The sequence below is a fragment of the Sciurus vulgaris genome, assembly GCF_902686455.1.
Source record: "Sciurus vulgaris genome assembly, chromosome: 3".
Taxonomy (NCBI): Eukaryota; Metazoa; Chordata; class Mammalia; order Rodentia; family Sciuridae; genus Sciurus; species Sciurus vulgaris.
Window position 1 is genome coordinate 116,468,710 of NC_136463.1, and position 16,939 is coordinate 116,485,648.

Consider the following 16,939-nt stretch of genomic DNA (forward strand, 5'->3'; position numbering starts at 1 on the left):
AGGCCATCTGGTACAAAACTCCAATTTATAGATGAAGAGACTGAGTTTCAGAGAGATTAAATAACTGTGCCAGGGTCATACAGCTCATTCTTAGCTTCTGGAAACTGAACCCAGATCTTCCAACTCTAAACCCAGGCCTCCCTGCACTGCCCGTTCGACCTGCTTGCATAGCTTTGCTTGACAGAAGAAACTGGGAGCCAGGTAAAGCCCAAGAAAAAGTTAATTTGGAAAGCAGGATAGCAGACACTTGTCATATAAAAGAAACTTAAAGTAGAAGAAAGTGAGTCATACAGATAGAGGAGTTAAAAATACAGAGTTAAGACTCTCAACACATCATGTGCACACTGTCATCTCTTCTCATGGAAAGAGAAAAGAAAAGGGAAAAAAGTTGCTTTGCTCTGACCTGTAAGGAGTATGTGCTGAGAAGTGTGGCAGGCATAAACCCGGGTGCCATAGACACTCGCTCACACCAGCTCTGAGCGCTGGCAGCGTGCCACAGATGGCAGAAGCTCCGGCACTTCTTACCTGATGGTGCCGGGTGGTGGTGACAACTGAGAAGGGCTGTTTCTAGCTTGAATTGGAGGAAAAACAATTTTTAAAACACACTCTTAGAATGTGTCTAAGTTATTGACCACTGAGAAAGCTGCATAGGAAGACCCATAGAAATACAAAGTTTGATTATAACTTGCAGAAGGGTTATAAAACCAAGTGTCCTCCCCTCAACACTTTCATAGATTTATATTAAGGGTTGAAGTTATCAGTAAAATGGTGTGGATTCTTCCAATCCAGGGCTTCAGAGACTGGTTGTAGATTATCCTTAGTGTCATCAGTGGGGAGGGGCACGGAGATGCCCCCCACTCTGAGGCCTTTGCTATATACTGGAAGTACTGGGGTATGAGCATTCCGCCTTCCTGGAAGCATGCACTCTCAGTGTGAGTTTCGTGTATGTGAGCACATTATTGGAATTTTCCATGAACACTTCATTGGAAAAGTAGGAAAAGTGTACAATGGAAAAATATTGGTCAAACAGACCAAAATGATAGAATCACATTACCACCTTGACCATCAGTAAAGTTGATTAGAAGATGAGATTAAACAGAAGCCATTCTGGAATAAGTTCATTCTAGAAGAAGTGAAGTAAAGGATCATTCCTCCAGTGTAAAAGTTGAAGGTTTGTTTGTAAAGATGGCACAAGCAACTGGAGAGCAGAGTGCAAGGTGACTCACTCACAGTCCAGGGAGATAGGTCAGTCTTACCTGACTGAGACCTAGTCCTCACCAAAGATCAAGATCTAGTTCATGCCCAAAGAAGGGGCCATTTGCACAGAGTCCAGAAATATCTCTGGCAGCATCCTGTTTGTGTCATTTACTAGTGTTAGTGCTATCTTTAAATGGGGCATGACTGGCATTTTCAACAATCATCAAGGATTCATTTTCCTAAATGTGGACCATGTTATTAATCTTGCATGCTTTAGAATTCTTTTAAAATGTCTGGTTTTTGTTTTTAATGTCTGTTTTTGAATTTCCCCCTCTCTGCAGTTCTTGGTTTCTATCTCAATGAGTGCAGAGGATTTTAATTATTGCTGTCTATCTATGCTTCGCGGCATGAAAGAGCAATGCATAAGGGCTCTTGTGTTGCTGGGGGCGTTGATGGGTTTTGTGTGTGAAGCAAGTAAATCTCAACATAGTCATGCTAGATTGCAGTAATAAATTTCTCCTTCTTTTCCCCTGTAGCATTGAAAGCCGAAAAGAGAAGAAAGCTGACTCAGGGAAAGGTGTTGACAGGGAGACTTGTCTATGACTTGATCTTCAATTTATTTTTTACATATATGAGAAGAGTGTCACAATTATTAATAAAATCGCTTTGATCATGTATTGTAAATTCTGTTTCTCATCCCCAATCCACCTTCATACTGTAAGTAGTGCAATACTTGTTTCATTTCTGTGTTTAACCTTCTGAACAGTGAGACAAACTTGTGAGCAGATACAATAGCCAATGCAAGAATCCCTGTGTGTTCCTTGCTGTATGTTTGACATTTGTAAACTCTGAATCCTCATTGTCAGCTTTATGAGAGCAATAGCTTTCTTAAAGAGATAAGTCATATTTGCTTAGTTTGTATTTTCCTATTTTAGTAACCTGAAGATGCCTGATAATTTCATTCTGAAGAATTTTGAAAGGTAGTCTTACTTCTTTTTATTTTTATAGATTAGCATTAGTGACTTATTTCAAAAAAGAAAAAAAACGAACTCCAATCAAAAAGTTAGTTTGAAAGCATTTTTAATAACAATATTTATGCACTTCCTTGATTTAATGATATATTTAATACTTAAGAATTTATATATAACCAAAACTTAAAGTCATTTGAAAAAAAAATATCTATAACCTGTTCACAGCTTGTTAAAAACAATCAGAAACTAATGCAATGAGTCAACTAGTATTTGCTTAAAATTCAAGTTGTGAATACATGATCCAATACTAGGCTTGTATGAAATGCTTTAGAAAAACTTGAAGAGTTTTGTGGGAGTTTCAATTTAAATGTTTATCAGAAATGTGCTGTTAAATTTCTCTCCCTTTGACAACAGATGTTTTCCAAATAAACCTATTAAGTACATACTTGTGGAATAACACAAGATAAATTATTGTACATGAAATTCCACACCTGTACAGTTATTCTGCACCTAATGGTTGTGTACTGCTTAATGTTGGTCCTGAATCATGTTCTTATGGAGACCAACAGGTCTCTGATTGTAATTTTTTTCCTGCAAAGCTCTTTTCCACTTTTTAATTAAATGCATGTTGTGGAAAATCAATCTTCTAAATGAAAATTTCAGATTCTGTTTGACAAGGTTCTGTTGATATTTCAGTCCATATGAAATAATCTACCTTTAATAAGATTATGCAAGAGGAAGGAAAGTTAAGGATTTTGAGCATTACGAAAATGTAATATTTAATTTCATTTTGGATGAATATGAAATTAATAAAAATTAAATTTCATAGTACTCTTGTTTCCTAGATGAGTGACCATCACACTTAAAATATTTCAATATCCAATTTTACAATATTTCAGAGCCCCCTGGCTTTATATATTATTAATCATGTACTCTGTGTGTAAATGCACATCAAAAGTGGAAAAAAAAATCCTCTTTGTGATTAAGCTAATAAGGGGGAAAAAAAAGCAACAAATCCTCTAATAGAGTCTACATTTTGATATCTTCTGAAAACATTTTCTTCACAGTCCTTGAAGGAGTCATTTTTTAAAATGGAACATGAGTCAAAAAATTATGGGAAGAAGAATTTGCAGTTTATAAAGTTTGTATTTATAAATGCTGAAGAAAAAATACAGAAACTTTCTGTTCCAAATGGGTTGCCTTTTGTATTTTATAATACTGATATACATTGTAAACATTTCCATTATTTTATGATTTAGTCAGTCAGTCCCAAAAGCAGTCTCCTAGTGTTTTACTATATTACTAACTGGTTAAAAATGATCACAGTGAATTAAAACCTTCATGTGATCACTGATTTGAATCATATTCAATGAAATTCTGTATTTCTGAGTATTTTTATAGTCATTTTGTTCCTGTGTGAATTTTAATGCTATCTGTATGTTAATCCTAATATTTTGAAATCATATAAAACATAAGAAAAATGTAGTGTTATATATTTACTCTTAATTTCAGATTCCTGGTCAGAATTACCGAATATCTTGAATGTAATTTATTGCAAAGTTTAAGTAACGTGTAAATGTGACTAGGATATTGTTTTTCAAAAAATGTTATGTGGAAATAAATATTTATCCTAACTAATTTCCTTGCATATTTTAAATTATGATGCAATGTGTTCTGTCTGTGTTTTCTTTCATATTAATCAGTAAATCAATGTAGAACTTTTTTCTTTTCTTTTTCTTTCTTTCATTCTTTCTTTTTTTTTTTTTTTGGTACCAAGGATTGAACCTGGGGGCGCTTAACCACTGAGCTGCATCCCCATCCCTTATTTTATTTCATTTTTTATTTCAAGACAGGGTCACACTAAGTTGCTTAGGGCTTAGCTAAGTTGCTGAGGCTGGCTTTGAACTTGTGATCCTTCTGCTTCACCTGCAGAGGTACTGGAATTACAGGAATGTGCCACCACACATGGTCCAGGTAGAACATTTTATTTGTTTTAATATAATATTTAAATTTAGACATCCCCTAATGTAAGAAACCTTGATGACATAAATATGTCAAGAGTAGTCAAACAATTTGAACAATGAGAACTATTATAAGAATGTATTTTCTCATTTCCTGGAGTACAATGTCTTGGGTACAAATGACATTGCTATCTAGCAAAAGCCTCCAAGATCATTAGCAGAATTTCCCATATTGGAACTCCTTAACTCCTGTTTTGAATACCCATGGGGAAAGAGTTTCCTGAAATTTGTTTCCCTTCAATTTGTTATAAAGGTCAAATAGGACCACTAATCTTTTGTAGCCATCTGGGAGTGTGCTGTGGAGATCACTGCATTCGGAACTCTAACCTGCTAGTATTTCTCTCTTGACTATTGAGTTTACCTTGTAATTGCTGCTGCTAAACAGCATACAGTATTGGGAAGTCTTTCCTAACTGAAGCTGGAATGTCTTTTTGGAATAGTTTAGACCCATAGTCTGAAAAAGACCCTGCCAAGGCATGTTTGGATTTTTCTAGGCTCTTAAAAGTGTGGTTTATTCTGCTTCCTATCTGCACTGACCTACCTCTGTTTCTGTTTAACTTTAGCCTGTTTACTCCTGAGCACTTAACTATTTTATTATCATGTATGATTGCTCTCCAGTTTGTTCAATATGTTTCTCATATATTTATATAGTGTAATGTTTGAGATTACAACCACTTGTAGGATTTATGAAAGTAATTTCAGTAATAAGACAAGTCTCCAAATATCTACTTGGAGGTTAGTTCAAGTCAAAGGACTAGTAATCAAGGATTACTGATCCTACTTTAGAGATCTTATTTAGATGCCCTACACAAAAAGCTGCAGCCAGCTGTCCCTCCAATACAATTCCTTTTTAAAAATTTTTATTTTTTCATCGTTTGTTCTATTTAGTTATACATGACAGCAGAATGCATTGTACACAAATGGAGTACAACTTTTCATTTCTTTGGTTGTGCATGATGTAGCAATACAGTGTCAGTGTATTGAGCACTATCCTTTGTTCTGGAACTTTGAAACGGGACTATGACCTTTGCTTCTGAGGTTTAGGGTTGAGTATGTAGCTATAATAGAACATGATTTTGCACTGTTTTGGTGGTATGATTAAAGTGGTGTGTAACTCAAGGATGGAATTTGAAAGACCAGGGTTTGACTAGTGTTATAGAAGAGCTAGCACATGAATTAGGATGGAAATGGGGAAGGAAGTTTACTTAGGAACTGCAGAGATTCTCAGCCCCATGTCAATATTGAAATAAAAATCAAAGAGTAAAGATAGGTAGCAGTAACTAGATCCTGACATCATTAATGTATAGTGTACTTGGAACCAGGATGGTACAATGTTAGGAAGATAGTGAGACTTGTAAAAAAGGATAAAAACATACATCAGAGACATTTAAATGATGTTAAATTCTATTTTGGGATACTTGAACTTTATCCATTAAGAGCTTTTAGTAATGGAAAGACCTGAGTTTTTGAAAAGGTTAATCTGACAGCACAGTAGAGTACATAGTAGGGAAAGAATGGAATCATTTTCTTAGGGATCCTGCTTCTCAAATGATCAAACAAAACTCTCCGTGAGTAGCCTCTAAATTTCTATTAGTATTGAAACCAAATGGGCTCCTTGGGTTCTTAACAAGTTAGTCCAGACACACTACTTTGTTAGGATATCTTCTATGTAGAGCTTAATTTATACATGGAGATTTTATACATGTATGTACACACACAGATTTGTATTTGAAAAAAAAATGTTTTGAAAAGCATGATATAAAGCACAGGAAGCCTGAGACAATTTAAATAATTCTAAGTGTGATATGAAGTTCACTCAATGGCTGCCTCACCAGAGTCCAGAACCACCTTCCTCTGTCCACCAATCTCATCTATTCTTACTCTGCACTTAGCTTTGTTCTAGGCCTTCTACACTGTTGGTATTTGTGGGGTCATGTGGTTTCTGCTGTGTGACTTATTTCTTCAGTTTGTTTTTAAGCTCCTTGAAGGTAGCAGTGGTGTTTTACCCCTCTATGTTTCTGCTCAGTTTAAAAAAACAAAATGGATTCTTACTGACATGTATCAGAACAAAAGCTTTGCTTATTAAGCAACTTCATGAGTCCAGTGCTCAAGGATATAGAAACCCAAGGCAAAAACCTGTGCAATCCATGAGGTTATCAAGGTGGAAGAAGCAGTAAATAGATGTCACTTAGGAGTAAGAAGAACATGTAAAGAGAGTGCTAGGCATTGCAGATATGTAAATCACAACAAGCACAATTGTTTGAGGTAGGTATGTCAGTGCTGGAGTTGAAAAAGGCTAAGTGTTTATGTTTAATGTTTCCCGCTAGTCATCAGTGGCACTGATAATCTAACCCTGGTCCATCTGACCTTGGCTGCAGGGTACTTTGCGTCCAGCAGGAGGTGAGATGGGACTCACCTCTTTTATTATCAGGTATTATCAGGTTAAGATGAATAATTTTTCTTTTAAATATGCTACATTTTCTTCACCACCTATTTCTCTGTAGTTATCATTGGTAAGCAAACTTACCCAGTGAAATCCTTTTTTTTCCCCCTCATTAGTCACAAAGGTCATGACTTTGGATAAAGAGGCTTTAAGAAGTACAGGTGGTCCTCCTAATCCTCAGGTTCCACATCTTGTGGATTCAACCATCTGAAAATGAACACTATTTGTGAAAAAATTTGTGTCTATGTTCAACAGGCACAGTCGTAGTTTTCTTGTCACTGTTCCATTAAAAATGTAATAACTATTTGCATAACATTTATCCTGTATTAGGTATTATACATATCTAGAGATGATTTAAAGTATATAGGAAAATATGCCTAGGTTCTATGTAAATGCTATGTCATTTTTTATGAGGTATTTTGAATATCCTCTGAGTCTGGAACCAGTATCCATGGGAGAATCTGAAACCAATCCCCTGTGGATACAAAAAGATGACTGTAATGAAGGGTTTGGGTTGTCAAATGATCGCACACCTTACCATACTAATATATACTCTTTCAGTAATTTGAAATACTTGTAGAATAGGCTATGTAGAATAAGAACTTTGATTTTGTTGAAGTTCAAAGCCTTTAAGCACCAGAAAAAGACACCCTTCTCAATAGCAGTAAGAAAGTTATTCCTATTGTTTTAAGTTCTTGGGATTAAATGTTAATGTTGTACAGAAAGATGATGTGCAGAGAAGATAAATTCCTACTAACACAACATTGATCTTATTAATACCATGCTCTGAGCTTTTCTTATTGGACAGTGAGTGACATTACACTTTATATCCCTTATTTCTTTCTCATTCTCAATCATCTGTATCCCAGAAACATCCTGAATACATACTCCAGGTCACTAAGGATGCACTGAAAAAGATTTTTGGACACTGCTAAAATAAATGTTATAAACACAAAATCCTCTTGTTTTATGGAAAAAGCCATGCTTGTGTTTTGGTATGTTTTTGGTGTAAATTGATTGAATCTTAAATATTGTACAAATCTAGTAGTCTTATAAATCCATATTCTCACGTTGACTTAGAGAAAAAGCAGCAAATGCCAAAGGTGGAACTGATAGCCTGTGAATATGAAAGGAAACAAAACACTCAGATATCATACAGCCTGATGTGATGATTGATCTTCATGGTGGTGGCTCTGAGTCATCAAGAGTGCGTTGAATTATGTTCTCTGCCTTCTATTAAGAAAGCATAAAGATATGAAATTATTTTTAGCCAAGTTGCCAATAAAAATGTTCAAAAATATTTTTAAAGTGATTTTCTAAAAGTTTTGATAGAAACTAAAAACAAGCCTGTATCTACAGATGGGATGTGAACCATTTCTCCCTCCTTTTGGTGCATGCACCCCTGGACTCTGGTGTACTCTCACAGGCTGTTTGTGAAAGGAGTCTTAGTCATTCACCACCATGCAGAGCCTGCAACCGTCAACCGGAGACAAGTCTGCATATCTTTAGTGGTATGACTAGTTCCTGTGTTTCACACTTATCTTCAGGTTAAATGTGTCAAATGTGTCGATTTCCTTATCGTCCTTTTCCAATAGGCAAATTTAAAACTCTTACTAGAGTGTAAAACTTACCCTATGAGGGTCAAATAAAAACTGCTTTGAATTATTCACGTCATTACCATCCATAGCTCCCTGTGCCTGAAAAATATGTGCTGTGACTTTTTTTCTTAATTAACTCTGGACTCAAGAAAAAAATATTCAACATGCTTAGAAATGAAGAGAACAATAAATTCATATAATTTTGATATTGTACAAATATCACAATATTTGATTTAGATATTAATAACTCATATAATGTATAACTTCAATTAAGATAAGAGGAGAACTTCTATTTAGTTTGCTTTTATGACTTAATGCTGTGCAGGGTGTGAACCTATGTCACTGCTCTTCCTTGGTATAGAATTCTGCAATGATTGCTACTCACGATGATTGAGCTATGTTAAGAAATAGAATAATAACAAGAAACCTGCAGGTTCAAATGTTGGTTTATGGTTCCAAGGGATGAGTGGGATTTAGGAGATAAGGTGAAGCAACTTGAGAGCACACTCTGAAAATATAGTTGAAGGTGGATTTCAAATCCTGTCTATTCATATGCATGACTCACCAATCTCATGTTGAATTGATAGACTTTTTCCATTTTAGGTTTTTATGCTATAGCTCATTCCATGATAACTTTATCTAGCAAATTGATCTAAAGCTGAGTTTAAATTCGTAAAGTGTTTTTTTTTTTAATGAGGCTGTTTTACAAATAATTGAAGTAGAAAAGAATGTTTTCTCAGTTATATAGACATTGCTAGATCAAATTCAGTATCTTAATTCTACACTTTCATTATAAGAGTTCTATCAACCAAAAAAAATTGATCATATACTTAACTGATAACTTGCCTTTTTTTTCACTTTTATTGGGTTATCAGAACTAGTATGGTCATATTGTTAATATTTGTTTTATAATGGGTGAGCCTCATCATAGTTCCATAGAATAAAATTATAAGTTATATATTATATAAATGACCAATATGATCTTAAATTGATTTCTCAAAAGCTACATGTATTGATAACATTTTTTGTTTGTTTGTTTGTTTTGTACCAGGGATTGAAACCAGGAGTGCTTAACTACTAAACCACATCCCCAGTCCTTTTTAATTTTTATTTTGAGACAGAGTCTTGCTGAGTTGCTTAGGGCCTCGCTAGGTTGCTGAGGCTGGCCTTGAACCTGCTATATTCCTACCATAACCTCCAGAGCTGCTGGGATTACAGGCATGTGACTCCATGCCTGGTGATAACAAATTTTATATGTATTAAATTAAATTATATGTATTAATTAAAACTATATGAGATGTTTAATTTAACACATTCCTATGTATATAATTTTTTTCAACTCTGAGCTCTCTTTACATTTACAAGATAGTCCAGGATTGTTAACAAAATAAACATGAGCCTTTCTGGACAAATGTGTCCATATGCCAGTGTGATCTAGGTCTGATACCAAACACAACTCATGACCTCTGAAAAATGAAGGTGCATTTATTAAATTACCAGGAGAAATTCCATAGTACATAGAATGGGAATAATAATAACACACAATGTTCTAATTTATTTTCCATTTAAAAAAATGAATCCGAGGAAATTAAAATATTTTTCTCAATTAAAATGCTGAAAGAAATGAAACAAGAAAAATGGATGCAAGGACTCCTTCATGTTAGAATTTGAGATACAAATATTTTCAACTTTTAACAGGGCAAGCTGATGTGTTCACATCTCAGATCCAAGCTGCCTCTCTTCCCTAGGAAACATCAGTCCTTTTTTTTTTAAAGCACATTTACAATGCTTTCCCATCACCCTTGCTGTGTTTTCCTAGCACCTATAGCCATAACTGGCACCTGGGGGCCTTACATTGCTGGCAGTTTCCCTTGCATTTCTTTGGAGTCTATTCAACTGCTGTGGTTTTACTTAGAAGTCAGTGCTTTGCATATATGATTTCCTGAGACTGTTTGAATAGTCTTTCTCAGAAAACTGTGCCAGTCTGGCTGCGAACAGCTCTTCTCTGAGGGGAGCTGACAGTAGCCTGTGGGGTTGGCGTGCTTGACCTGGGTTTCGAGCCATGCCCTGCTAGCTCTCTCAATTCCCTCTACTCTTGTTCCTGGACTAGTGACATCATTGCCCACATCTTGTCAGACCTTTAGAGAAAAGAACAAGATTTGGACTAGTCTAGTCTGAAAAAATTAAAATGCTGCCCAGAGGAACTATGTAAAGCTCTCATAAAAATAATTTATATTTGTTGTTCAGCAGCTGACATGGAAATGATTTTAAGTGATAAATAAAAACCAGACTGCACAATCCAATTTTGTAAGTTAATAATCTGTCATGAAGACAGAAGTCCCTACTTATGATCATAGGTATGAAATTTGGAAACACAGGTAACCTTAATTTCTTCATTTTAGGTGCATTTTTTAAAGATTATCATCTTAACAGTGCAGTTTTGAGATAATGAGAAAAATATTTTTTTAATAAGCTATAAATGGCATGCTGTTTTGAGGTGCTAAGGTAAGAGAAGCATTGTTTTATGAAATGGCTCATGTGGGTATATATATGCTGGTGTGCTGTGCTGCTAGCAATTCCATGGTCTTCGTCAGTATACCACTAGAGAGAGGAAGGAAAGGCGAGAATTAGGAAGTCATCTGTCCTAAAAAAAAAAAAAAAAAAATCAAATGTGCTCTCAGAGCTTACACGGTAGAAAACAGGGAGTTTTGATGTATGAAATAGTTTATAAACTGAATTATGATCATAAGGACTGTCTAATTTTTTCTCCAGAACTTTTACAAGGCATGTTGTTCTGTCCTGCAGAAGTTGCTGATCTTCTTTAATAGGTGCTGAGAAAATCGACTGTGCATTTCGTTTCACTAAATAGATTTTAAGCAAATGTAAATTCTAATTAAAACATCCAAACCCACTTTCAAATTTGACTCAAAGGACTCTTAGAACCACACCATGCAGGCAGGTTTACTCATTAAGCCCACCTATTTTATGTGTTATCAAGTGTTAGATCTCTCTACACATTATTAAAATAAATGAGATTTTAAAAGGCAATTTTCCTAATATATATTGCTCAAATCTATTTCAATATTACAACTATATGTTTAATAAAAATGAAGTCAAAAGTCAAATGTGTTATTTGCAAACACTTAGATATCACTATGGACTTTAAAAAAAATCTATGTCTAATATTTATGTAGAAGAGTTTCTGACCTGAGGCAAAAAATTATCAGCTTATAACATCAAATAATTGGGGAAGTCATTGCTAGGCAAACATACATTTTGGAGACATAAAAGTTAACTCCCAAAAGCTGCTTTAAGTACCATGAGTTTTGCTTTGAATAGTGGAAAAATAAAGCTCAACCTCCCAGGAGAATTTGCCAGTTTTTCCCACAACTGTCCCATTCCTATACAGTAGGCACCATTTGAACTAAGCACAGAGAAAATCATCTGTATTAGGAAAGCTATCTTTTTTCTCTTTACAATAGATGTCGAAGCTGCATTTTACTGTGAATAATTTTGGGAAATTAAATTACTGCATTTTACTCAAATTATTTAGTATAGATATGTATGTATATGTATGTATGTATGTGTGTGTGTATTTATTCTTAATTTGAAAATCTCTAATGTGGAAAATGAATTTAACTAAACACCTAGAAACATCCTCTGTATGGGCAACAACAGCTCTAGCCATTTCTGACTTTGTAAAACAAGCCTCATTGTTTATTGTCTGTGGCTGTTCCAACAAAAGATAACATAGCAATCATAAAATCTGAGCATGCTGATTATTAATATCCTACTGTTGTTACAAAGGCTAGTAATACATACTAGACAGAAATGGATTTCATATTTGAGCTGAGCTATTATCATGCTGGTTTCACTTTAGAATTACTCTGCCACACATTTACTGAGTAAGTGATTACTTTTGAATCAAACAGGGAGAGACTGAACAATCACATGAACAGGAGAGCAGTGTTTTGACACTCCCAGGATATGCAATATTATGCTTTGCAACCCCACACTCTCTAATACCATTGAACATCATTCTATGTATGACTCAAGCATATTACTTCTCTGACTTCACATGGGAAAAATAAAAACTCTATTCTGTCCCTGACTCCTGGGAAGTCTTTGGGGAAAAAGCTTCCAAAGAGAAGCTAGATCCCACCAACCAATTTGCTCCCCTTGTACAAAGTTTTGCTGTACCATTGCCTGGAAATCCACTCCAGCATCCACCAGGGCTTTGGAGATTTGCGCTGACTGCTGAAAGTGAACGTTATCTGCAGGGAGAGAAGGGAAACATCAAGTAGCTAATAGCCCCTCTAGTTTCTGATACCAAAGGTAGGAAAGGCACAGAAGAAAGGGACTGTTTAAAGTTCTAGGACTCAGCATCCCATTTAGCCCAAGACAAGTGAGTTGTGGAAAGCAACACTGTTTTATTGAAGTAAATGTAACAGTCTTGCACCCTCATGCTTTTGTTTTGTCAGTAGTGAAATTGCAAACCTGTCTGTGATACTAAAAAGTCTAATTAACTGAAACTCACCATCTGCTGTTCCATGAATAAGGAGGTACTCAACTTGTTTAAAATTTTCAGCTCTGCTCATGACTGTTGAATTCTGAATTGGGAAAAAGAATGTCATTATTCAAAAAAGGATCTGCCATAAACTGATTTTTCACTTCAGTTACAAAATAAAATGTTTTCAGCTGGGGCCCCCTTTGATACAAAATATAGCAAACCGATATTCAAGCAAATGCTGTCTCCATGCATGGCAGAATGCACAGCATGGCCCTGTGCCTGGGAGACAGGACTGGAAAGGGAGATGCTACGTCTTCCCTGCACATGCAGGAAGAGGGCACCTGCCACCCAGGCTGCATGCAAAACCCCTTGAGTCCCAGATCCCAGATTGGCTGTGTCCTATGCATTAGCACAGGGGCAAAGCCTCATATTAGCAATGTATGTTCCATGGGCTTCTGCTGTAGTTCAGCCAAAAAGTGTATTACCATGGCAACCATGTGTCACATGGTGCCATACATGCTACATTTCAAAGAGCCTGTACATAGCATTGCAACTAAACATACTCTGCAATATGTCATGTGAACTTTGGTCCACATTGCTAGGTTCTGAATGAAAAGTAACATTACCTCTTGGGAACAGATGTTTAAAACCTAGACAAATGTAACATATGGGAGGGGAAAGGGGTGAAAAAGATCAAGTACGGCCTTGGAAAATCAGTGGGTGTTGTCTGCTTCATTCTTTATATTGGAGGAAATGCTGCTATTAGTTCAAGTCATTTCTAAGCCAGCTAGGGAAATAGGACAAAAACCTGGAAGATCAGTTTTTTGAAGAGGCTTCGTGACTTGAGTCAGTTAGGGCTTCCTAGAACGAGAAGGTTTCGGATGAAAAGTCTTTGAAGCAGAGAACCGGCCAACTGATTTTACTCTGGGGCTATTTGCAAAGTTGGATGAAGATTAAAATGCCAGACAGAGGTAGGGAGGGGGTGAGGCAGAGTCCACGTTGGTTGTCCTGTGATGGGACGGCTAAGGGAAGAGAGCAGCAGCACTTTCTATGGGTTTAAAACCAGCCAGCTAGTCTTGCAGCACTTGGTGATACTTTATGAGAACCAAAGTTTATAATTTTGTAGCTAATACCAGCTTAATATTATTGATTGGAGTCCTGGTGGTCAAGGGAAATGGGATGGGGCTGAAGTCAACAGTGTTTGTATTCTAGTCTCAGCTTCAAATCAAAGAGCAGTGCAACTGCACATTGAACCCTGATTTCTGGAATATCCAAGTAAGAATAACTCCTCTTACTCCCTCATGGAAATAGGAATCAAGAGGCATAGTAGAAGTATTTTTTTAGGTGAATATGCTGATGCCAATGTGAGAATCCTGTGACACAGTGTTTCTAGTAAAAGACATTCTGTCTACAACCTTTCAGAGCAGAGTTTAACCAAAATGTCTCAAGATCACCCTGTCCTGGTAAGCTCAGAACAAATTGCCCTCCCACTTCTGTGCAGGCTAGTCCCCATTTGTCCTGAACATATTCCATTCTGACCCAAATTGAGAATATATTCACAAACTTTTAAAACCAAACACCTAGAACTCATTCTAAGGTACTCCTTAAATTACCTTAAGAAACTTTCATCTGATGAGATGTCCCATATAAATCTGTCCATGTATAAATCCATCCAACAACAACCTATCCATCATTTATTCATTTATCCACCCACTCTTTCATCTAGTCAATTGATATTTACTTGTATTCCACTAAACTATAAAATCTTCAAGAGAAGAAATTTGTTTATATTGCTAATTACTTTATTCTTTGTATCCTAACAAGTGCTAAATACTTATCAATTAATTGAAATTAATATGAACTTGTCCACTTTATTTGTCCCTAGTTTTGCAGAGTTAGTGGGAACAGCCAATGTGAGATTTAAATATTCTCATTTTGAAATTTAGTAAGATATGTTTTTTGTCCCTTTGAGCCCAACCCCAAGCCATTAGTAATAATAGGTATCATCCATTGAGCATTTACTCTGCCTGTCACAGTCCTAAGCTTTACAAAGGAGTTAAAAAGCACTGTTACATCAAATCCTCACAACACCTGTGTGAAACAGGTTCATATCAACCCCGTTTTATAGGTGGAGACCCTGAAATTCAGAAGGTAAGTGATTTGCATCAGGGTACATCTATAGGAAGTATCAGAGCTGGACAAAGTCTGACAGCAAAACCCCCCTTTACTTTCTGTGTTAACACTTCATCTCTTCTAAAATTCCAAAGCTGCTTATGATTTGTCTCCCAGCAAAGGAACAGTGTGAAATAAAATGTTAATTAACTGTCCTGGAACTTGAAGTACATAATAATAGTGGATACCCTGGCTCGTGAAGCATCATGCCTTCTTGCACTGAAATAATTGGAAGAGAGTCTGGTCTACACAGCTGAGATTTGGGAGGCAAATTTTCCGACTATGAAGGTGACATATAGCCCAATGTAGCAAAAAAAAAAGAGCAATTTTTTGCCCTTCCAGGAGGAAATGGTCAAAATAAGCCTCCCTAAGGTACACTGTTGCACCTTTCAAAGCTGGAAACAGAGGGGCTGAGTCCTGAATCTTAACAGTGAACATTAGTATTTGGAGTTGCTGGACCAGGTGCCCTTTTGGAGGGCTTTGTAGTGATCTTTTCGGTAGTCACACTCTCAGTCCATGCAGACTTCTTCCCACCTTCTTTCTCCCAAGTTAAATCTAGCTTGTTGCTCACAGAAGATAGTCAACTTCAACACTGTGACATGACCCAGATATACACTGTGTCACCTCACCTCACCTCCAACAGCCTCACGGGCTTGCCTTGCTTGGCAGCATGAACAGCAAAAGCTGCTCCTGCAACCTCCCTGTGCCATGAAACTGAGAAATGTCATTGAAACATAGAGAGTAATAGTTAGGAGACATATAAATACGCAGGACACTTAGCAAGGAATGTGATAACTACTGGAGTTTGGACCAAAACAGTTTCTGGCTGCCTTTTTTTTTTTTCTTAAATGGAGTGAATACAGGCTGAAAGAAGACAATTTTTATAAACAAGTAAAACCCTGAGCCTAAGATAAATGTTGTGATGTACACACTGTAGCTGTGATGAACTAGACATGGTGAGAAATGCAACATACTGAGAAAAAGACGAAAACTGTGATAAAAGTGTCATGATGCAAATTGTTTTACATTAACAATATTACACTACAAAGAAAGAAAGACAAATACTTTAATGCAGCAGGAGAAAAATAAAACAAAAGCTTTCCCTGCAACTGCAAGATAAGTGTGCCATTTCAAATGCACATTTCCCCTGCTCACTGGGAGAAGCCTCCAGAGGGACCTTTGAGAGGGAAATAGGCAGCTGGGAGGCACACACCCACTTCAAGGCTTTCAGGCTGCAGAGAAATTTTCTTTCCCCAGAAAAATGCAGCTATGTCACGTTGCCTCTGGAACCACTGATCGATCATTCCCTAATGGACTGTGTGTCCTGGCTTCTCAGTTCAGACTCCACCATCCATCCATTGTATGGCACACTTTAAGTTCTGAAGGTAACACACAAAACCAGCGAAAGAATTGGATGTATTCATTTAAGTATGATTAATGATCATGAAAAATTAATGGTGCTATTTTAACCCACCCAAGTAGGATGATCCCTCTTTGCCTATCCATGGAAACAAAAATAAAAAAGGAAATGGATGACTAAGTTAGAAGCCGAATAGTCTATCACCAGCTACTAAAAAGGAAGCTCAGAGTGATAAATGGGCAAGGATGCAATGGTGGTGCAGTTGGCTTTCTCCTGAGGCTAGAAACTTCCGGAGAGCCCCGCTGCCAGCAACAATCTGGCAAAGAGAAGTGGGAAGGATTGGTCCAGTGGCAGTGCCGATTCCACAGCATCTCTGTGAGGAGCTTTTCCTTCAATCCCCAAGAAGAACCATCTGTAGCTGCTTGTTGGATCATGCTGGTTCCTCAGTTACCTTCCAACAAATAAATCTTTGTATTTTTGAAATAAAAGAAAGAGCTGATGAAAGTAGGGAAGTACTGTGAGAAATAGAAGGTATAACAAGTTTTGAGCTGCTCCTGGTGCCATCTAGAGACTGTGTGGACTTGGCTTCCCAAGGATAGGAATGGTGGCAGCTGTCACGCTTTGAAAGCTGCTTTGTATCAGGCACGGTGGCTTGGGTAATCATTTT

At 36.6% G+C, this 16,939-nt stretch overlaps 1 protein-coding gene and 1 long non-coding RNA gene across 2 annotated transcripts in view; one reads left to right on the forward strand and one right to left on the reverse strand.

The window, feature by feature from the left end:
- The window catches only part of SLC4A10 (solute carrier family 4 member 10), a 307,725-nt gene extending 303,919 nt beyond the window's left edge, over positions 1-3,806 (forward strand). Inside the window, 1 exon segment of the mRNA XM_079131852.1 lies at positions 1,734-3,806. Within this exon segment, the coding sequence (XP_078987978.1) occupies positions 1,734-1,800 (67 nt within the window). The 3' untranslated portion in view covers positions 1,801-3,806.
- A 5,889-nt stretch (positions 3,807-9,695) lies between these two features.
- Positions 9,696-12,872, reverse strand: LOC306658599. Its single transcript, XR_013763100.1, has 3 exons — positions 12,768-12,872; positions 12,431-12,504; positions 9,696-10,831 (listed from the first exon to the last, which is right to left on the reverse strand). It is a non-coding gene; the product is annotated as an uncharacterized lncRNA (long non-coding RNA).
- Between the last annotated feature and the right edge of the window lie 4,067 nt (positions 12,873-16,939).